Source organism: Rutidosis leptorrhynchoides, chromosome 1 (genome assembly GCF_046630445.1).
Source record: "Rutidosis leptorrhynchoides isolate AG116_Rl617_1_P2 chromosome 1, CSIRO_AGI_Rlap_v1, whole genome shotgun sequence".
In the NCBI taxonomy this organism is placed as follows: Eukaryota; Viridiplantae; Streptophyta; class Magnoliopsida; order Asterales; family Asteraceae; genus Rutidosis; species Rutidosis leptorrhynchoides.
Genome location: NC_092333.1, coordinates 458762101 through 458786935, shown reverse-complemented (window position 1 = coordinate 458786935; position 24835 = coordinate 458762101). Strand labels below are relative to the sequence as shown.

Here is a 24835-nt window from a genome sequence, read left to right as displayed (position 1 = left end):
AAGTTCTAAGTGTTCTTCATAAATTCCATAAGTATAGTTTCGTAAAAATCAAGAATACTTCCAAGTTTGCAAGTATACTTCCAAGCTTTCTAATCCATTTCACGTAATCATCTAAGATCAAGGAACCTTTGTTATTTACATTAGGTTATCTTTCTAATTCAAGGTAATATTCATATTCAAAATTTGATTCAATTTCTATAACTATAAAAATCTTATTTCGAGTGAAAATCTTACTTGAACTGTTTTCGTGTCATGATTCTGCTTCAAAAACTTTCAATCCATCCAAGGATCCTTTGAAGCTAGATTCATTTTTCTCATTTCCAGTAGTTTTATCCAGAAAACTTGAGGTAGTAATGATGTCCATAACATCATTCGATTCATTCATATAAAGCTATCTTATTCGAAGGTTTAAACTTGTAATCACTAGAACATAGTTTAGTTAATTCTAAACTTGTTCGCAAACAAAAGTTAATCCTTCTAACTTGACTTTTAAAATCAACTAAACACATGTTCTATATCTATATGATATGCTAACTTAATGATTTAAAACCTAGAAACACGATGAACACCATAAAATCGGATATACGCCGTCGTAGTGAAACCGGGGGCTGTTTTGGTTTGGATAATTAAAAACTATGATAAACTTTGATTTAAAGGTTGTTCTTCTGGGAAAATGATTTTTCATATGAACATGAAACTATATCCAAAAATCTTGGTTAAACTCAAAGTGAAAGTATGTTTTTCAAAATGGTCATCAAGATGTCGTTCTTTCGACGAAAATGACTACCTCTTTAGTAATTGACATGTAACTTAAATTTCTGACTATAAATCTATATTTTTTCTATTTGGATTCTTAAATTAGAGTTCAATATGAAACCATAGCAATTTGATTCACTCAAAACGGATTTAAAATGAAGAAGTTATGGGTAAAACAAGATTGGATATTTTTGATCTTTTTAGCTACGGGAAATGTTTAACAAATCTATACAAATCATATCCTAGCTAACTTATATTGTATTATACATGTATTATAATATATTATGTAATCTTGAGATACCATAGACACGTATGCAAATGTTTTGACATATCATATCGACCCATGTATATATATTATTTGGAACAACCATAGACACTCTATATGCAGTAATGTTGGAGTTAGCTATACAGGGTTGAGGTTGATTCCAAAAATATATATACTTTGAGTTGTGATCTAGCCTGAGACGTGTATACACTGGGTCGTGGATTGATTCAAAATAATATATATCGATTTATTTCTGTACATCTAACTGTGGACAACTAGTTGTAGGTTATTAACGAGGACAGCTGACTTAATACACTCAAATCTTTAAAACATAATAAAAATGGTTGTAATTATATTTTGATCATACTTTGATATATATGTACATATTTGTATAGGTTCGTGAATCGATCCGTGGCCAAGTCTTATTTCCGAGGAAGGAAATATCTGTGAAAGTGAGTTATAGTCCCACTTTTAAAATCTAATATTTTTGGGATGAGAATACATGCAGGTTTTATAAATGATTTACAAAATAGACACAAGTACGTGAAACTACATTCTATGGTTGAATTATCGAAATCGAATATGCCCCTTTTTATTAAGTCTGGTAATCTAAGAATTAGGGAACAGACACCCTAATTGACGCGAATCCTAAAGATAGATCTATTGGGCCTAACAAACCCCATCCAAAGTACCGGATGCTTTAGTACTTCGAAATTTATATCATATCCGAAAGGTGTCCTGGAATGATGGGGATATTCTTATATACGCATGTAGTTAATGTCGGTTACCAGGTGTTCACCATATGAATAATTTTTATCTCTATGTATGGGATGTGTATTGAAATATGAAATCTTGTGGTCTATTGTAACGATTTAATATATATAGGTTAAACCTATAACTCACCAACATTTTTGTTGACGTTTAAAGCATGTTTATTCTCAGGTGAATACTAAGAGCTTCCGCTGTTGCATACTAAAATAAGGACAAGATTTGGAGTCCATGTTTGTATGATATTGTGTAAAAACTGCATTCAAGAAACATATGTCGATGTAATATATTTCTATTGTAAACCATTATGTAATGGTCATGTGTAAACAGTATATTTTAGATTATCATTATTTGATAATCTACGTAATGCTTTTAAAACCTTTATTGATAAAATAAAGGTTATGGTTGTTTTAAAAATGAATGCAGTCTTTGAAAAACGTCTCATATAGAGGTCGAAACCTCGCAACGAAATCAATTAATATGGAACGTTTATAATCAATATGAACGGAACATTTCACAAATATATATATATATATATATATATATATATATATATATATATATATTTTAATATAACTATATGTATGAATATTGATTATTTTACATAATGACCATATATAAAATATAACTGAAGACATAAAACATAAATAAAGTATATATATTATTATAAATATAACACTTAACATACATAAATATTATTATGTGATTATGTGTGTTAATATGTATACAAATGATATAGGTTCTTGAATCCGAGGCCAAACCTGCACTTGTTCAGTTCCGTCGTATGAATATTTTTACTACAAAATATTGTTGAGTGAGTTTCATTTGCTCCCTTTTTTAAATGCTTTTACAATATATATTTTTGGGACTGAGAATACAGGCGCTTTTATAAATGTTTGACGAAATAGACACAAGTAATTGAACTACATTCTATGGTTGAATGATCGAAGCCGAATATGCCCATTTTTGCTTGGTAACCTAAGAATTAGTAAACCAGTCTACTAATTGACGTGAATCCTAAAGATAGATCTATTGGGCCCAACAAACCCCATCCGTTGTAGCGGATGCTTTAGTACTTTGATGTTTTTTTATCATATCCGATGGATGTCCCGGAATGATGGGGATATTCTTATATGCATCTTATTAATGTCGGTTACCAGGTGTTCAATCCATATGAATGATTTTTGTCTCTATGCATGGGACGTATATTTATGAGAAATGGAAATGAAAATCTTGTGGTCTATTAAAATGATGAAAATGATCGATTATGATAAACTAATGAACTCACCAACCTTTTGGTTGACACTTTAAAGCATGTTTATTCTCATGTATGAAAGAAATCTTCCGCTGTGCATTTGCTCATTTTAGAGATATTACTTGGAGTCAATCATGACATATTTCAAAAGACGTTGCATTCGAGTCGTTGAGTTCAACAAGATTATTATTAAGTCATTTATAATTTGATATATTATGAAATGGTATGCATGCCTGTCAACTTTCGATGTAATGAAAGTTTGTCTTTTAAAAAAGAATGCAATGTTTGTAAAATGTATCATATAGAGGTCAGAACCTCGCGATGTAACCAAATGTTATTGTATTCATCCTTATGGATTAGGACGGGTCTTTACAGTACCCACACGTCCATTCCACCACTTGTCAAATCTTCACACTCAAATTCGTCACTTGTTGAGAGGAGACCCCACGAAAGGCTTCATTAATACTCAAATTCGTAATACCATGAATACCCCACCAATTGTAGATCTTATCCCATATAACCAAACTATCTTTGCAAAGTAAAAGATTATGGTCTACCGTCTCGATACCATCATCACAAATAGGACAACGGATGGAGTGAAGGTCTATACCTCTCGTATCGAGTTCCGAAAAATGGACAATCTTTTTCGTTTGGCCCGCCATACAAAAACCTCTACTTTTTTTTTGGAACAAAATTGTTCCTCATTGTTTCAAAGTTAATTGTACAGGGATGTGATGACCCGGAAAATTCTGACCAAATTTAAACTTAATCTTTGTATGATTAACATTTCCGACACGATAAGCAAAGTCTGTAAAACTGAATCTCAAAATTTTTGAATTACTTTTATATATTTAAATACCCTTCGGTTGTTTTCAATGATTCGCGAACAATTATATGTAAATAGATGCATATATACTATAACTTGAAAAAGTAACAATGTATTAATTGTTTGATACCGTACATTAAACTTATTGGTTTAAATATCTATTTGAATATATATGATAAGTTGAAATATTTATTATTAAAATTTATTTATAAATAACTTCCAATGTATATTTAAAAACTGATTTATGTATATTAAAAAGATATATACATATATATAATTTCAAGTTATTTAGTAAACGATAGTAACATTCGTTTATTGATTCGATTGATATTTAGATAAGTTAACTAAAACGTTTAAGATGAACCAGTAAAACACTAATTTGCTACAGTATTTTCAAATTGCTACAGTACCCAAAATGCTACTGTGTTTTTGAAAATCACTATTTGCTACAGTGAAATTGACTTTGCTACAGTGAATTGCTACAGTAAAACACTATTTCAAAATGAAAATGTATGTATATATATATATATATATATATATATATATATATATATATATATATTAACAAATAGCGAGACGATGATTTATAGAAGTAAATGACCAAAACACTCAAATGTATAAGTTATACCTCGAGTGGTATAGTTTATGGATAATTTAAGACTATATTTTGACAAAGGTACGATTCACGAAACGAAAAGTATTAGTTTTCTAAGCGTACAAAAATGTGTTCGAGAAACCGGAACCGGGACATAAGTCAAGTGATGACGTACAACTTATCGAAACAAAAATTACAAGTCAACTATGCACGTGAATTTAATATAATATATAATTAATTATTTAAATTATATAAATTATATATATTATTAATAATTATGTCGACAAACAATGTGACAAACAACTTTTGAGCTGGACAGGGACCTCGTGCGATCGCATGAGTTCCCCATACATTTCTCATGCGATCGCATGAGCTGAGATTGCAGGCCACACCTATAAATTTGATCAAATTCTTTCAGTTGTGGATACTTTCTTCTTCTATCTATATTCCTCCGTATATATATATATATATATTTATTATTATTATTAATATTATTATTATTATTATTATTATTATTATTATTATTATTATTATTATTATTATTATTATTATTATTATTATTATTAAGATTAATATTATTATTAATCTTAATATTATTAGTAGTATTATTATTAATTAGTATTATACATAAAATACTACGACGAGGTCATGAGCGTGTCACTTTCAAAATGGGTTTTCAAGCGGGATAGAGCTAAGGAAAATATGGGTTATTATTAAGGAGGTTATGGGTAGTGTTCGGGGGTATATTTGTATATCAAACCTAGTGTTTATCATCTCCGTTATGTCTACGTACTTTCCTACAATATTGAATCTCAATACTGATACGTTGGGATCTACGATTATTTGGTAATCCGAGTTTCGGTCACATTACGATGAACAACTTTATGTGCTGCTAAGGTGAGTTTCATTTGATTCCCTTTTACTCTCTACATTTTTGGGCTGAGAATACATGCAAATGCTTTATTAACTGATTTACAATATTTATATGCGTGAGTTTCATATGATCCCTTTTACTCAATATATTTGTGGGCTGAGAATACATGCAACTGTTTATACATACCGAAAATACTAGATTTATATGCGTGAGTTTCATTTACTCCCTTTTTACTCATTACATTTTTGGGCTGAGAATACATGTAAATGCTTTATTAACTGTTTTACAATATTTATATGTGTGAGTTTCATTTGCTTCCTTTTTAATTGCTTTTGCAATCTATATTTTTGGGCTGAGAATACATGCACTTTATTTTAAACACAATGGATACAAGTACATACTAAATTCTACACTGAGTTTGAACCGAAAATCCCTTAGCTTTGGTAACTAGTAACTGTCGGTTATAAGAACTGGTGGGCGCGAGTAGTAGTATATGGATCCATAGGGCTTGATATCCCCGTCCGAGCTAGAGCGCTAGCCTTTTAACGGACGTATGCTATTTGAGAAGCGTACACGTTGGTTTGCGTGTATTATTAAGATGATTATACAAAGGGTACAAATTATATATACGTTAAGTTTAGTTACCAGGGTGCTCAATTTTGTAGAATATTTTGATAAACGTTTCTGGATGAAACAACTGAAATCTTGTGATCCACCTTTATGTACAGATTATACAAAACATTAAAACTATGAACTCACCAACCTTTGTGTTGACACTTGTTAGCATGTTTATTCTCAGGTTCCCTAGAAGTCTTTCGCTGTTTGCTTATATGATAGACAAGCTATGTGCATGGAGTCTTACATGGCATATTTTTTAAGGAAACGTTGCATTCACCAAATCATCACCATGTATCTTATTTTGACTGCATTGTCAACGGAAGTATTATTGTAAATTATTATATTACGGTGATTGTCTATATGTAGAAATCATCAGATGTCGAAAACCTTTGATTTAAATATTCATTTATGGTGTGCCTTTTCAAAAGAATGCAATGTTTATAAAACGTATCATATAGAGGTCAAATACCTCGCAATGAAATCGATGAATGACGTGTTCATCCATATGGATTTGGAGCGATCGTCACAGTTGGTATCAGAGCGTTGGTCCTAGCGAATCAGGTCTTGCATGAATGTGTCTAATTGATAGTTGTTAAGATGCATTAGTAAGTCTGGACTTCGACCGTGTCTGCAAGTTAAAAGTTTTGCTTATCATTTATTGTCGGAAATTACATGCTTATCATTCTTAAGTCTAGACACGTTTTCCTGCATTTATTGCATAAATAGTGTATAGACAAAAATTCATATCTTAGCGTATCTGTTACTGTAAACTTTTCCTGATATCTTCCGAAAATTTCTCCGTGATTTATGGAATTTGGTATTATATATACATATGTAAATTATGTATTGAAGAATACCAAACTAAATTCTATAATCTAATTCATATCAAAAATCATCTCCCTATTTATACAAGATGGATCCTGTTTCTAGTTCAAACTCTGACAGCTATTCCGATATGGATATTCACCTGAATTTCGAAGACAGTGTAACCGGAATGGATCAACTAATTAGCCATCATCTATTCTGGATGAATTGGGGATGGGTTCGTAGCCTACTTAATTATTGGAGACAAGAAGAAGGCGATCCCTTTCACCCACCACATTGCCCTCTTGGCGAAGAACCTGAAGCACTTAACGGTGAACCTGTTCGAGACACCATTTTCTCTCTCATTTCCAGAGTATCTCGTCACGATAATATACTATCTCAAATTCTGGATCTTATTCATCCGCTCGTCCGAACCGCCAATCATCCCGGTGTAGTAGAAGAAGTCAACGAGCTTCGTGCTCGGGTAGTGGCTTTGGAGAATATGGTGCAAAGGTTACAAACACCAGCAGCATCACCGGCATCAACAGTACCACTGACAACAACACCAACAGTACCATTACCACCACCAACAACATCTGCATCGCAAACCTCAACTTCACAATCTGTTCCACGAGCATCAACGTCATACGCACCGTAGTTACCAAGAAATACCAGCAACAATAACCGATGAAGTATTAACTCATTTCCCCTGGAAAAATTTTATGTATATTTAATATATATGAATTTTGAAATCAAAATAAATATTTTCGTACTAAGCTATTACGTGTGAATCTTAACTGGTAGGTACTACTCGGTTAGTTCATATTACTAATATGCAATGATGTACATCCTTCATTAACGGCTTAATCATCGATAACTACAATCTCTGTTTCAATTCAATGAATGTTATTAAATAATAAACCAAGTGTATTATTCAATAACATGGTTGATTTTACACTTTCATCTTCGATGCACTCGAAACTTTCTAGAAAACATCATTTGCACCTTGCGAAGTTTGCAAGAATTCCACGAATATCAACACCCTTCACCAAGGAATATCAATAAGAATAAATAATGAAGTATTGATTTCATTAGTGAAATACTCCGCGAAGATTATGTAATCTCTAATGTTTTAGAGATTATTCATTTCTAATTCAAGTTAAAAATCAAATGAGCTTAATATGAAATTAACTCATTAAATCTGTATTACATCTGAAGAAATATACATACATATATTTTCATAAAGACTGTAATGAAAATTCTTTTGTACAAAATATTAATTGTGAAATCTTTAACGGGTAGGTAATACTCAGGAATATATAAGTTCACAATTAATATGTTACACTGTACATTCTTCAACTTTGATTCAAAAATTATTAACTATGCTCACAGCGATATACAATCGTTTCCATACAAATTCAATTACATATTCTGATATTGACGGATCAGAATCCAAGTCAAGATTTAACGGGTGACATCATTCTTAGATCTCTACATCTTTCAAAGCTATACTTTGACTTCAAAAATGTGAAAAATCCTTTAGCATTGTTATTACTGAAAATAATCTTGCCATCCTTTTCAAAGTATCCAGTTTTATCACACTTTCAACCAGTCAACTTCGACTTTTCAGATTAACCTTATTGTAACCTTGACATATACGTTTTTGTTACCGGGGAACCTTTTATGTTCCACCACATTAGCAGTAAATTTACTAACAACTTCATTAATCCTTGACCTTCTGAAAAATCATTATACTCATTAAAACCCTATCATGTACTCATCCACATCTTGTAACAATAATTGCCATACCAACTACCGGGAATTAGCAACCAGTATTTTGAATTTCGCAGCAATTCTACGCCAACAGTTATATATATACATATAATGTCTATCTTCTAGACTTACATACTTCGAATGTGAAGTTTCTGAAAAACACCCCAAACTACGAAACTAGTTCTACGAATTTTGGAAAAATGCTGATGAATCAGCAAAAACTATAAACGACTTTAACAGTCGAAAGTTTGATGATAAAGAGTAGTGTGTTGGAAAAGCACAGAAAAAGAGAAGGTTTGAAACTGAAAAACGGGTTGAGCAAAGTATGAAGGAAGCTGTAGACAAATCACAAGGACGAAATCTACCTTCAAAGAATCCAAATGATTCAGTGTCTGCTGAAACCATTAGTATGAATCTTACTTCTTATTCTAAACCTTCACAGACAGATTTTCCGCATCATCCTCCGATATTAAAATTTCTAAGATATCATCGTATCTTCCATTATAAATATCCTCCATATTTCTGAAGATATTTTCATAACTATTCTTATCTGAAATCATTTATCTCTTCACACTATCTGTGTTACATCATAAAAGAAACTATTTTAGTTTCTAATTTCTGAAAATTTCGAAAAATGGATGTTTTTGAAGTAGTGTTGGGAATTGAAGCATGAGTTAGTATAATATAATGACACTTGATCAACGTGATTATATTACAGTAAGTCATGCTGAGTTTCTAATGGAACGTGATAAAGGTTCACAGATCATACCCTCATCATGAACCATGTTACATAACTCTTTCATTCTATATAATCTCTAAAAATATCAAGAAAATATTTTCTTAATGATTCGGTCTTTTTCAAGGTATTCTGGTAATTCGACAAGTCAGATTGTGCTATTACCGTTTCTTTCTTAGAATATTAATTATGTTCATTCCGAAATGTATAGCTATGAATTTAGGACCATTATTCGCTTGACTTAAAATCGGGAAGAGAAAACGAAAGCATGAAGCTCCGAAATATAATGGAAAATATAAAGCCCGAAAACAACCCCGAAATTTACAAACCGTGTATATCAATACGTATTGCAACGTAAAGACACGGGAAAATTAATAACACTATAACCCCAAGATAAAAGTAAAAGTAAATAAAATCCTCCGGTGGTAAATGAAAGAGAAGAATGACAGATATGAAGGTTAGGAGTATATCAAGAATCAGAACTGGATGAAGCATTTCACAATCTTTTGGAAGTATGAAATGAGGAAGAAGATGTGGGAGTGGTGAAAATAATGAAACGGAAGTGGGCAATTTATAGCAAAATATCAGACATAACAATCGAGGCAGATTACGCAATTAATCAAAGGAAATCTTAATTTTCTTAATTCCCGAAGAATCAAATCTTATTTAGATTATGAAGATTTTCTATTCCTTAAATTCCAGAAATCAATCGTTACTACGTCAAGAGATAAGACGCATCTTTATTCTCCATTTCACTTTATTACGACGGCTTCTCTCATACGCTTCAAGTAATTGGATTGTTTTATCCATATTATTCAACGGTGATAAAACTCTATTTATCGACTCATATTCGTCATAAAAACTTTTTTTTATTGTTAGCCATGACAACCTCACTCAAATTTCGGGACGAAATTTCTTTAACGGGAGGGTACTGTGATGACCCGGAAAATTCTGACCAAATTTAAACTTAATCTTTGTATGATTAACATTTCCGACACGATAAGCAAAGTCTGTAAAACTGAATCTCAAAATTTTTGAATTACTTTTATATATTTAAATACCCTTCGGTTGTTTTCAACGATTCGCGAACAATTATATGTAAATAGATGCAGATATACTATAACTTGAAAAAGTAACAATGTATTAATTGTTTGATACCGTACATTAAACTTATTGGTTTAAATATCTATTTGAATATATATGATAAGTTGAAATATTTATTATTAAAATTTATTTATAAATAACTTCCAATGTATATTTAAAAACTGATTTATGTATATTAAAAAGATATATACATATATATAATTTCAAGTTATTTAGTAAACGATAGTAACATTCGTTTATTGATTCGATTGATATTTAGATAAGTTAACTAAAGCGTTTAAGATGAACCAGTAAAACACTAATTTGCTACAGTATTTTCAAATTGCTACAGTACCCAAAATGCTACTGTGTTTTCGAAAATCACTATTTACTACAGTGAAGTTGGATTTGCTACAGTGAATTGCTACAGTGAAACACTATTTCAAAATGAAAATGTATGTATATATATATATATATATATATATATATATTAACAAATAGCGAGACGATGATTTATAGAAGTAAATGACCAAAACACTCAAATGTATAAGTTATACCTCGAGTGGTATAGTTTATGGATAATTTAAGACTATATTTTGACAAAGGTACGATTCACGAAACGAAAAGTATTAGTTTTCTAAGCGTACAAAAATGCGTTCGAGGAACCGAAACCGGGACATAAGTCAAGTGATGACGTACGACTTATCGGAACAAAAATTACAAGTCAACTATGCACGTGAATTTAATATAATATATAATTAATTATTTAAATTATATATATTATATATATTATTAATAATTATGTCGACAAACAATGTGACAAACAACTTTTGAGCTGGACAGGGACCTCATGCGATCGCATGAGTTCCCCATACATTTCTCATGCGATCGCATGAGCTGAGATTGCAGGCCACACCTATAAATTTGATCGAATTCTTTCAGTTGTGGATACTTTCTTCTTATATCTATATTCCTCCGTATATATATATATTTATTATTATTATTATTATTATTATTATTATTATTATTATTATTATTATTATTATTATTATTATTAAGATTAATATTATTATTAATCTTAATATTATTAGTAGTATTATTATTAATTAGTATTATACATAAAATACTACGACGAGGTCATGAGCGTGTCACTTTCAAAATGGGTTTTCAAGCGGGATAGAGCTAAGGAAAATATGGGTTATTACTAAGGAGGTTATGGGTAGTGTTCGGGGGTATATTTGTAGATCAAACCTAGTGTTTATCATCTCCGTTATGTCTACGTACTTTTCTACAATATTGAATCTCAATACTGATACGTTGGGATCTACGATTATTTGGTAATCCGAGTTTCGGTCACATTACGATGAACAACTTTATGTGCTGCTAAGGTGAGTTTTATTTGATTCCCTTTTACTCTCTACATTTTTGGGGCTGAGAATACATGCAAATGCTTTATTAACTGATTTACAATATTTATATGCGTGAGTTTCATATGATCCCTTTTACTCAATATATTTTTGGTCTGAGAATACATGCAACTGTTTATACATACTGAAAATACTAGATTTATATGCGTGAGTTTTATTTGCTCCCTTTTTACTCATTACATTTTTGGGCTGAGAATACATGTAAATGCTTTATTAACTGTTTTACAATATTTATATGTGTGAGTTTCATTTGCTTCCTTTTTAATTGCTTTTGCAATCTATATTTTTGGGCTGAGAATATATGCACTTTATTTTAAACACAATGGATACAAGTACATACTAAATTCTACACTGAGTTTGAACCGAAAATCCCTTAGCTTTGGTAACTAGTAACTGTCGGTTATAAGAACTGGTGGGCGCGAGTAGTAGTATATGGATCCATAGGGCTTGATATCCCCGTCCGAGCTAGAGCGCTAGCCTTTTAACGGACGTATGCTATTTGAGAAGCGTACACGTTGGTTTGCGTGTATTATTAAGATGATTATACAAAGGGTACAAATTATATATACGTTAAGTTTAGTTACCAGGGTGCTCAATTTTGTAGAATATTTTGATAAACGTTTCTGGGTGAAACAACTGAAATCTTGTGATCCACCTTTATGTACAGATTATACAAAACATTAAAACTATGAACTCACCAACCTTTGTGTTGACACTTGTTAGCATGTTTATTCTCAGGTTCCCTAGAAGTCTTCCGCTGTTTGCTTATATGATAGACAAGCTATGTGCATGGAGTCTTACATGGCATATTTTTCAAGGAAACGTTGCATTCACCAAATCATCACCATGTATCTTATTTTGACTGCATTGTCAACGGAAGTATTATTGTAAATTATTATATTACGGTGATTGTCTATATGTAGAAATCATCAGATGTCGAAAACCTTTGATTTAAATATTCATTTATGGTGTGCCTTTTCAAAAGAATGCAATGTTTATAAAACGTATCATATAGAGGTCAAATACCTCGCAATGAAATCGATGAATGACGTGTTCGTCCATATGGATTTGGAGCGATCGTCACAAGGAACCTAAATGAATTGTATTTATTTTATCGGATAACACCTTAGTTATGAATCGCCCATTGCCACACATTGACCAACGCCAACTGTCCACTGATTCGGGACTGATTACAGCGTCGGACAGGATTGACGTGAGCTGTTCGAGTTTAGTTAAGGTCCTCCTGCTTGGTTGTCTTGTCCACATCCACGTACCGGTACATGTTGAACCATCTCAACTAACACCATCATGAACCAAAGCTTGTAAGTCCGACAAGAAACTAAAACAAATGTAAGTAATTCGTCAACCATCAATTTTCAACCGTAAACAATTAAATATATTTTATGATATTGTACATCATCAATTTTTAACCGTAAACAATTAAATATTTTTTATGATTTGTACAGTATAACATATATAGTAAAACAAGTTTAATTGTCTGCGGCTATAAATTAATTATGTAGATATCATCACTCAAAAACCAAAGTAGCTTACCTCCATGAACGTTAAATAATGTGCCATTAAGAGCACTCACTATGGTTCATTATCCACCACCACCAAGCCTACATGGCATTCATTATAGGTATAATGCCATAAGCACCAACCCATTATAGGTTTTCATTATAGGTATTCACTATAGATTTAACGATACTTCTTCATCACATGTACACATTTGGTGGGATCCACTAGTAAATTTTATTAACCAAATACCCCATTCATCATATGTACATATATTATTGCATATTGTATAGTCCGTTAATGCTTGTTGTAGAAGACTTTGTGTTTATAAATAAGTGTTATTTAAAAAATAGTTTTTTTTGTGTTAGTTAAAATAAATAAGAAAAGAAATTAATTAATGACGTGGCAGTTAAGAGGAAGATGTTTTAGCCATGATAGGGAGTGTTTAGTTATAAGATTTTATGTGTTAGTTATAGGATTTGGATGATGATGTGGCGCTGATATGGCATGTTAAGAGGATGAATAATTTAGTTACGATAGGGAGTGGCCTAAGGAAACTATATTGTTTATCTTTTACTCCATTATTTATTACTCTGTCTCAATTATTTATATTTATATTTATTATACATCACCGGATTTAATTTGTCGTTTCGTTAGAAGCTTCATAACACCTTGGTTCCATGAACAAATATATATATATACACCACTCAATCTTTACAATAACAAACACTAATATCACATAGTTTGGTAACAACTACATATACATCTCGCATTTACATGTATGACTACTTCAAATTCTGCTCAAATATTCATGGATTCACAAACCATTTCATTATCATCATCATCATCATCAATTCAACAACATCAAACTAGAAGACTCATGGACTTCCTTCAAGACCAAGATCTCCCATTCCCTCGACCTCGTAAATCCGCAATCTCCCTCTTCATTCGCGCCTTCAAATCCTCATCCATGTTACCACGAACCATTTCTCGCCGTTTCTTCACCAAAAGCGAATCATGCTCATGTCCACCAGAGCCTACATTGTCAAGAACCACGTCAGTAACCGTTAAAGATATCCTAAGATGGAGATCTTTTCGTGACAGAGTAGATCCAATGGTTAATATTAATGTTCCTTTAACTCTTGAGTCGCCTTCTCGATGTACTAATACTACTTCTTCAACTAATAGTGGCTCGCCGAGAAGTAGTTGGAATGATAGTGATTTTAGTGTCGGTGATTCGCCTATATGGTGTCGTGGATTTACTAGTGATCATATTGAGGTTGATTGTAAGAAGACTTTTCATGTTAATATAGCTGGTGATACTAAAGATACAAAGGTAAGAAACTAAAATAAATAAGTTATTTAAATAAGTAGATATAGTTTTTTTAAGAAACATATTGTTGATTAATTGTGGAACTAATGATTATGTGCAATTGTAATGATATAGGGTGGAATAGAACTTGAAGAAGAAGAAGTTGAAGAGGAACAATTTAGTCCAATTTCGGTCCTTGATTTTGGACATGACCGTGAAGAAACTTTTTCTTCCTTCAACAAAAGCCTTGCCAACATGAAGAGTATGTGTTATATTCATTTTATTTTAACTTTAAATAGTTATAGTTATAGTTAAATACTTATAGTTAAGAGTATCGTTTTCTTCTATGTATTGTTATTATTTTTATTGTAAGAACAAAAATGACCGATGAATTATTTATTTAACAGGCCGAAACATGATGCTCAAGCAACGAATCCAAGACTTTGAGACACTCATTGAGAATGAGAATTGTTGTTATGTTAACAAAAATACCGAATTAGATGATGTTGAATCATTTGAGATCGAAGAAAAGGCGATCCAACTAATGGATCAAGTCAAAACAACAAGCTCCGAAGGAGTAGAATGGGACCCAAACATGGAAATTTTATTGCTAGATTTCTTTAGGGATGAACTAATCATGACTAAAGGAGTAATCAAAAGCGGTTGTCAAGTTGAATCAAGACTATTGAAGATGGCAAGATCTTGGATGAAAGGCGTAGATGACGGATCTTTAGAATGGGAATTGGAGGGTACAAATGATGTGTGTATTGGAGAAATGTTAAAGAGGGGGAATTGGAAAGGTTTTGAAAGTGAAGAACAAGAGATTGGCCTTGAACTCGAAAAAATTATGCTTAATCATCTATTAGACGAGTTAATAATGGATCTTGTTATCGTTTAAACAGTCAGGAAAGACGAAAATAGAGTGTTAGATCGGTCCTTGACGTTGTAATGGACGATCGATAAGATTTAAGTCCACAACATCAGTGAGAAGTAATGTTAATCAGCCTTAGATAGGTTGGATTGGTTAGCGAGTATCGATGTATATGTACTTAATATGTAGTACTAGGATAGTATGCTTCCAAAATTCGTTTTTGACGAGGTACAATGTATTGTATATTGCAAAAATAAGTTTTAGTAGTTTTTCCCTCAGCAGTTAATGTAAGTTTATGATAATAATATTCAAATTCTTTTATTTACTTGAATAAAGGTACAAAGACTGCTCTTCTTGTAAATTTTGCATCATAGGTTGTTATTGCCTTATTGGGATATTTGTGACCACAGATTTGGCATTAGAAAAAAATAAGTTGTAGACATAACCAATTCAATGTTCGTGTTTGACATTCATATACTCCACGGTAGGGCGGTTCGTGTAGAACTTGATAATTGAGAGGTGGATTAAAACTCAATTAGATGCCCTATTCATGATGATGGTCTAAAAAGTGTGGACCACGCTCTCGTTTTTTGTAAATTAACTTTTGATGTTTGGTCTCGAGCATTCAATTGATGGAAACTAGGTCCATCAAATCTGAGTTTGGCCAAGTCATTATAGGCAATGAACATACCTTTTCCATACCAATCGGTAAATATTTGTGGCAAGCGGTGGAATGGGTAACCACGTACTTAATCTGGAGGAACAACAGGCAATGCTATTGGTTGCACGATCCTTGTAGGAAAATCATTAGCAGGCAGGCTAGGGGACCACTTGTACCTTCCGACAGCTTTGGCAGGCTAGGTGGTACGGCATTGCAAAATACGTCCTTTTGTCCTACCACATGTCACTAAGGGACAATGGTTTTCGACTATAAATAAGTCCTCTCATAAACCAAGATTCCAAGAGTAATCCACATCAACAATTCTGTAAGGACCCAACCTCACTGAAATCTGGACAGCCTACAGCTGCGCGAAGTGATAGGTAACATTCTTTGAACTGCAATTCCTAGACACAATCCAACGAGCGATCGTATCCGGCTTACCCGAACGATGGTGGGTTACGTTTAACCACCCATGTTGAGATCTTCATCTCGCGCTCGGGTTATTCATGGTAATCCGGACCAGTGAGTTAAACACAAAAACCATTAAATCCCCTTTACTTTGATGTTAAGCATGGACGAACCCCAGTATCAATTCTATGCTTGATCATTATGTAATTTATATTTTAATGTTTTAAATTAATTACCTAATGTTTTTCCATATATTTTTTTAAAGTATGTTTAATATTATCTTTTAAAAGATATTAACAAAAATAAAAATCAACATATTATTTAAGGTTTAGAGTTTGAATTTGAATTCTAATTTAGCGACCAGGTTCTCGAGGTTATACGTTATGGAATGTGAAAAAGGCGCATTGGTAGAAGATCGCACGTGCAATAATGTTGGTGAAGGTCTGTCTAGTATCTTGCACTGGAAAGCTCACATTCGAGGGAGATCTTCAAGGGAGAAGCTGGAAATCGTCCTAAAAGTTATGGTTGCTCTAACTGCGCAGCCTAATGGGTGACAATTATTATTAAAAAAACTGGTCACTTTTTTTTTGTTAAAAAGCTATCAGCTCTATGTGATAAGCACCTTCTAGGAGCAACCTCTTTATCAATATTTTTATTTAGCGTTTGTGTTTGAATCATATTCCAGTTAAATTTAACCTAGCAACTAGAGGAGTAGTTTTAGAGTCCATGATATGCCCATTTTGTAACAACCATGAGGAGGACATTGATCGTATATTTACCAATTCTTATAGGATATTGCCTCTTTGGAGTGGTTTTCTTTGTTGGCGGGGGATCATCTCTTGATATCCGACTGGAGTATTGAATCCGATTAGCTCTACAAATTTCAATATTGGTTCAAAAGAGATTAATGACATATGCCTTGCATCTCGATACGTCACTTATGGGCCATTTGAAAATGGAGAAACAAATTGATCTATGCACCTTTGGAGTGCAATAACGTCATCCTGAAAGAAGATATTATGGGTGTCAAATAGGAGTAAAACGCTCAACAAGGACTTCGGTGTATGGAGATCAAACCCACGGGCACAAAACCCAGATAACTAATCGAGATGTTTTATTTTGTTTGGTATTTATTCTTCTAGAGTCTGTAATATATTAGGTGTATGGACTATGAATGTCCACATCTTGCGTGTAGTTGGTGTACTTAGGCCATTAGGCTGAATTCTATTGAAATTTGTAAGCGTTAAAAAAACATATAATTTGCTAATGTCACGTTAGCACCACACCTCTCACTAGGGATGAGCAAAAGTTTCAAAAAACCGAAACCGAACCGGTACCGTACGGAAAATCGGCACCGATAGGGATTCGGTTTCGGTTTCGGTTTCGGTTCTCAGTTTTGGGAATTTTCGGTTTCGGTATTTTCGGTATCGATATGGGGAAACCGAAATAAGATACCGAATATGAAATATATAAAGTTTTCCACTACAACAACAAACGGTACTCATGAAAGATAAGAAATCATGTAGTGTGTTTTAATGTTACATGAACTTTCTGGAGTTATACAAAGTAGTTGAAGTTGTTTTAACTGATGTGGAATCTGTGAATGGGTCAAGAGGGACAAATCTAGTCAACAAATAGTGTCGTTGTTGATGACTAATTCATATCCATCATTCTGTTTGCTACTAATTTCTTTGATAATACATGGCAAATAATAAAATACAGTTGAATAGATCAAATAGTTAGTAGTATAAGTTAACTATTGCAAAACATCTAATGAAATAAAAGAAAATACTTTCTTGTTCATCTTACAATGAGAGATCATCGTTCATCTTAAGTCCAACATATTAAATTAAGGCCTCAGTATTTTTTTTTTTTTTTTTTTTTTTTTTTTTTTTTTTTTTAAGGCGAAAAAGGATAATGCATTAATAAAAGTATAGGACTTCATCAATACAATGAAGAACCTTTACAAAATTACAAAGACGAATCCAAGCTCGAACATCAAAAAGAAAGCTTGGAAGCTTGGGAAGAACTAAGAGCTACAAACGTTATATACATAAAAAAAAAAAAAATGGGTTTTTGTTCCCATACATAAGATTGCAAGCCATGACAAAATTTAAGGTTAGAAGCCCAAAGAAAGACTTGTAGCTTGATGTTCTGTACGATGACCGATCGACACGTGAACTTGCCATTGAAAATGATGTCGTTTCGAGCAATCCAAATAGCCCAAAGAGTAGCGGGACCAATCATCTTCCAAAACTTGGATGCATTAATACTCATCCCATAATACCAATCGAACGAGAACGCTTCAACCGAACTTGGAATAATCCACCTAATATTCCACCAACGGAATAACTCGGCCCAAATTTTAAAAGACCAATTGCAATGAAGTAAAAGACGTTCAATTGTTTCTTCTTCAAGCAGACACCAAACACAAATCTTGGAAATATTAGGAGGAAAAATATGACTATGCGCTAAAACGACTCGAACCGGGACGCTTTACTTGATAGCTGTTTGAAGAACGATTCGGATTGCATCCGCAACCGAGTAGGACTCACAAGGAAAGGCAAACCATAACACATGGTCACCATCATTATCAGAAAGAAAAAAGGTTGATAGCATAGCCTTTAATTCGAACAGTTTGCACAATTCATAAGCATCAAGTGGGGGATTAAAACAAATATGCCAACCAATTTGGGCCAGCGCAATATCAAAAGGGTATCGAGCCTGTTTCACAGAGATAAAATGATTGAAAGCAATAAGAATTAGATTGTTAGTTGGAGTATACCTCAAAATAGTGGTGATCCAATGTTCTTTTTTCCACCATTTGAGTAAGGTGAAGAAATCCTTTCTCCACATGGAAACCAAGCCACCCGACCTACCCGTGGCATGAACTTGAACCGCGTCATATGCAAAGTGTTTCCAAACTTCATTTAAAACGGGTTGTGTTACTCCTTGAACCTTAGTTTCTTGAATTGTTATGACAATTTGCCTGACGCACCCACCCCAGCGGAAGCGAGGATATAATTTGTTTGAGACAAACTTGCGAGAAATAATAGAAAACAAATAAAGTAACTGATAACACGACGATTTAACGTGGTTCGGTAAACCCTGTCTACGTACACCCCAAGAGTCTCCTTTATTCTTATAATATAAAAGAACCCGGTACAAGAAAAAAATACACTATGAGTTAAACCCAAACCCAAGCCCCTTAGATTTAGTATAAAATATAAGTTTCCCGTACACTCTTTTACACTCCTTACAAGAATAAAACTCTCAACCTCACAAATACACACTCACCATTGATATTATCGATCAACTATGTTTACTACATTTGTGATACTTTGATCCTCCCTTGGATCACTTGATCCCTTTCTCTGGATTTGATCCCTTTGGATGATTTATAATGGCTAGATATCCATCTATTTATATTGCTCCTTGTACATGTGAAACCTCCATGTGAAAACATAAATATAAGCATAGCCATACTATTCCATTATTGACTTCACAATTTTCACATGCATGCCATATATATTATTCTAAGATAAATGTGAGCCACCTTTGTATGACTACCGTCCAACAATCTCCACCTTGACGAACATTTATCTTCTTCATCACCGAAAATACTAACACCAAGTATTTTCACCATTGGCCTCCGTTATCCCCGCTGCACACACCATGAATCACCTCGGTCCTGAACCCCGATTCAAATAAAACAGCCAATAATCATGTGCAACTAACCCTGTCAACTTACTTAGTTGACACCGGAGAGGAGTCTCGAATCACCTCTTCCACCACAGTAGGATTTTCCTTCTCACTATCGTCTACCTCGGTCAAACATGTCCCAACATGTTCCAGACCTGTTTCCCGCATGCACGCTTTCAAAACCTTCGAGACATGAGTACATCTTGTACTCGCCACCAGACGATATAAACCCTCATACTTCTCTCCCGTCATCAGGACCTCATCTTGAGCAGAAGTAGAACTTTTGGAGATTGTGAGAACATCTCCCACCGGTACATTAACTGCTACCGCAGCCGATGAACCTCCAGATTTATCTTCACCATTCTTCCAGAGTGGACAACCTTTCCTTAGTGACCCCACTCATGACATTTGAAGCACTGGATACCCTTCACGCCGTCTCCTGATCTAGACCTACTGTTATCACTAGATCTCTTCTCGGTAAACCTTCCCCTTCCATGACCAACCATAGCAAACCCATGCTCAAAACGGTCACTGGATCTTCGTCTCTTATCTTCTAATAAGATTGCCAATACTACATCCTCCATCTTTACAGTAGCCTTACTATAAAGAACAGTAGTAACCACAATATCATATGAACTGGGAAGAGAGGCAAGAAGAATAAGGGTCTTATCTTCTTCCTCAACGTAAACCTCAACTTTTGCAAGTTGATCAACCAGACCATTAAACACATTTAAGTGTTCAAAAAATATTCTAATCGTCATCTGCCATCTGAAAAGGCTCCACCTTAAATTGCATACCGCCGTTTCCCGCCATCTCCAAACAAAAACTATCTGATAAACCTGGATACGCTCTGATACCACTTGTTATGACAATTTGCCTGACGCACCCACCCCAGCGGAAGCGAGGATATAATTTGTTTGAGACAAACTCGCGAGAAATAATAGAAAACAAATAAAGTAATTGATAACACGACGATTTAACATGGTTCGGCAAACCCTGCCTACGTACACCCCAAGAGTCTCCTTTATTCTTATAATATAAAAGAACCCGGTACAAAAAAAAGTACACTATGAGTTAAACCCAAACCCAAGCCCCTTAGATTTAGTATAAAATCTAAGTTTCCCGTACACTCTTTTACACTCCTTACAAGAATAAAACTCTCAACCTCACAAATATACACTCACCATTGATATTATCGATCAACTATGTTTACTACATTTGTGATACTTTGATCCTCCCTTGGATCACTTGATCCCTTTCTCTGGATTTGATCCCTTTGGATGATTTATAATGGCTAGATATCCATCTATTTATATTGCTCCTTGTACATGTGAAACCTCCGTGTGAAAACATAAATATAAGCATAGCCATACTATTCCATTATTGACTTCACAATTTTCACATTCATGCCATATATATTATTCTAAGATAAATGTGAGCCACCTTTGTTTGACTACCGTCCAACATGAATTGTGAGGAATTCAACTTGGAAGAAATTGAATACCTTTCCTGCCATACGACCTCTTGACTTGTTACCGAGGTCCCGGGTATTCCATGAGTCAAGCCTTATTGTTTTGGTGAATTAACGAGAAGTTCGTCATCCGCCATGTTGTTCATTATATTGTCAAAATTAATCAATTCTTCTTTGAATGTGAGTTTTTTTGCTCCAAATAGATTACCATCAATCTTGCTTTTTTTTTTTTTTTTTGTAATTAGTTCCTTGGTCGACAACGTAGATATTTTTGCTCCAAATAAGGCCTCAGTTGAAAACTCGATATATGTATACACGTAGATGTTTGTATGTTTTTTTTTACAGTAAGCAATTCATTTAATCCATAGAAATGTATTTTGTATTTATTTTTGAAACGACTCAACCCGTATTAAAATCGGCCCATAAAATTTTTTCCTTTTAATACGCGTTAAATAATACTTTAGGTCCCAAATGTTTTTCCATAAACATATTTAATTACAATAGAAGGTTTAATAACCTTAAAACATTTAATACATTAGTTAATTGTCCAAACGGATATACACGACCCGACTAGTTTAGTTTCCAACCAAAATCGAGCATGGTGATTTGGGACTACGCTACCCAAATCCTAATCGAATACAAAAGCAAGATCTTCTAAGCAACCTAGCCAAGATCTCTAATCCCCAAGCTTACCCGAGCCACCAAGCATGCGAACCTATAAAAATATTAACAACGAGAGGGTAAGCTAATGTGATGACCCGGAAATTTTCGAACAAATTTAAACTTTAATCTCTATATTATTCTGACACAATAAGCAAAGTTTGTTAAGTTGAATCTCAAGAATTTTAAACTATGTTCATACATTCATTTAACCTCGACCAAATTCCAATGATTCACGAACCATTATATGAACGGACATGATTATATATGTATATGTGTATATATTATAACTTGAAAACGTTAACAAAGTATTAGACGTATAATACTTTACACGAACGTATTTGTTTCGATATAGGTTTAATATAATTATCAACGGAATTAAAAGATAATATCAAATGATTGATTTATCAGATACATTGTATGATCGTGAGTCTCTATTGAGAGGTCCACTTTGATTTAGGAAACCTTTTCTTTTTAACGATATTCGGGATAAATGGTAAAGTGACCTACAAGTAAGAACAAATATGTCAATTAACGATTACTGGACAAAGGTTAGTAGAGATTAACTTTCAACACAATGATTTTCTCGTGTCTCTTGATAAAGTTAATTATTTAGTTTTCTTAATATTTAAAACGTTTTACGACATAGATGAAACCTTTTAAAGAATGATTTTGAATATAACTAATTCTGGAAAACTAAATTATATTTATTCGATTTAGTTCAAATATATGAAAGCGTTCTTCGAAATAATAGATTTTTAATTATTATAACGTTTCGATAAAAAGATGTGAATGTAATTAGTTTTAGAGAACTATAGTTATTCAATTAGTATGGACACGTTTTTCGATATAATAGAATTTGATTTTTAAAATGTTTTTATGGAGTTTCAATGATATGAAAATGAAAATAAAGATAAAATAAAGGTTTCTAATGAGCACTAAAAGACTACAACATTTCATCTCAAGATTTCAAGTTAAAATGATGGAAATCACTAAACCTGCGCACTTGCACGAGAAAAATCATAAGTAAATCATACTGACTTGAAAAAGGGTGATTCCGGTGTTTAGACGTCCGTAACTCAAAAATCTACAACTTTCGAGAAGACACCATACGCGGACCGCGTATCTATCTACGCGAAACGCGTAATGTTTGTCGACATAAAAAGTGATGGCGGCTTATTATTATATTATTATATTATTATTTTACATATATATATATATATATATATATATATATATATATATATATATATATATATATGAATGAAGTAATTGTGATTAGGAACTTAAAAAGACGCACACACTCACATAAATAAATCACTCTGTATATTTCCTAGCTTAAATTTTAAATTAGTAGTATGGTACTGTAACAAGTGATACACGGGTATTTTAATTCGGGTTACAAATCGATTATAACTATGGAAACTATGGGTTATTTCCAAGGAGGTTATGGGTAATATTCGGGGATATATTTATGAATCAAACCTAGTGTTTATCATCTCTGTTACATCTACGTACTTTCCTACAATATTGAATCTCAATATTGATATGTAAGTACTTATATTTTATCTTTTATATAATAATTGTGTATCCATGTCTAGTGCTCGAGTATATATATATTTATACCTGCTTGTATGCTAAATTTCGTCGCTAAACAGTTTATAATGAATCACGAATTAAATACATATATTACTGGTAAAAGGTATATGATATACATGTTTTTGGAAAGCTAGCGAAAAATCAATAACTTTTCATTTAGATATCGAATAGTTTCGATGAACGGATTAAAAGATATAAGCAACTGAATTATGATTGATGTTAATTGAAATTGATTTTGAATCTACAATTAAGATTTAAACAACTTGTTTACGAGATTGATAAAATGGATTTTTAAATATTACCAACCGAGTAAATGAATCCTTATATAAGGCATATCTCGTTTTGTTGAACTAAAGTCAGAATGACTTTTTGAAATGACTTTTGATAAACTTTTGTATGTCGATCTCGAGCATTAGGATTGCGATACACTATGACCTGACCTAGCTTGATAGACATTTATTGACCAACATATGTTCTCTAGGTTGAGATCTACGGTTAATTTTGCATTCCGAGTTTCGGTCACTTTTTGGTGAATGACCTTATGTGCTGCTAAGGTGAGTTTCATTTGCTCCATTTTTAATTGCTTTTGCAATCTATATTTTTGGGCTAAGAATACATGCACTTTATTTTAAATGCAATGGACACAAGTACATACTAAATTCTACACTGAGTTTGAACCGAGAATCCCTTAGCTTTGGTAACTAGTAACTACCGGTTATAAGAACTGGTGGGCACGAGTAGTTGTATATGGATCCATAGGGCTTGATATCCCCGTCTGAGCTAGAGCACTAGCCTTTTAACGGACGTATGCTATTTGAGAAGCGTACACGTTGGTTTGCGTGTATTATTAAGA

At 33.0% G+C, this 24835-nt stretch overlaps 1 protein-coding gene across 1 annotated transcript; it reads left to right on the top strand.

Moving 5' to 3' along the window:
* The first annotated feature begins 14070 nt into the window (after window positions 1-14070).
* Window positions 14071-15754, top strand: LOC139874043 (uncharacterized). Its single transcript, XM_071861645.1, has 3 exons — window positions 14071-14634; window positions 14746-14872; window positions 15018-15754. Exons 1-3 carry the CDS (start codon window positions 14080-14082, stop codon window positions 15506-15508), a joined length of 1173 nt encoding a protein of 390 aa, XP_071717746.1. The 5' UTR covers window positions 14071-14079; the 3' UTR covers window positions 15509-15754.
* Window positions 15755-24835: the final 9081 nt, after the last annotated feature.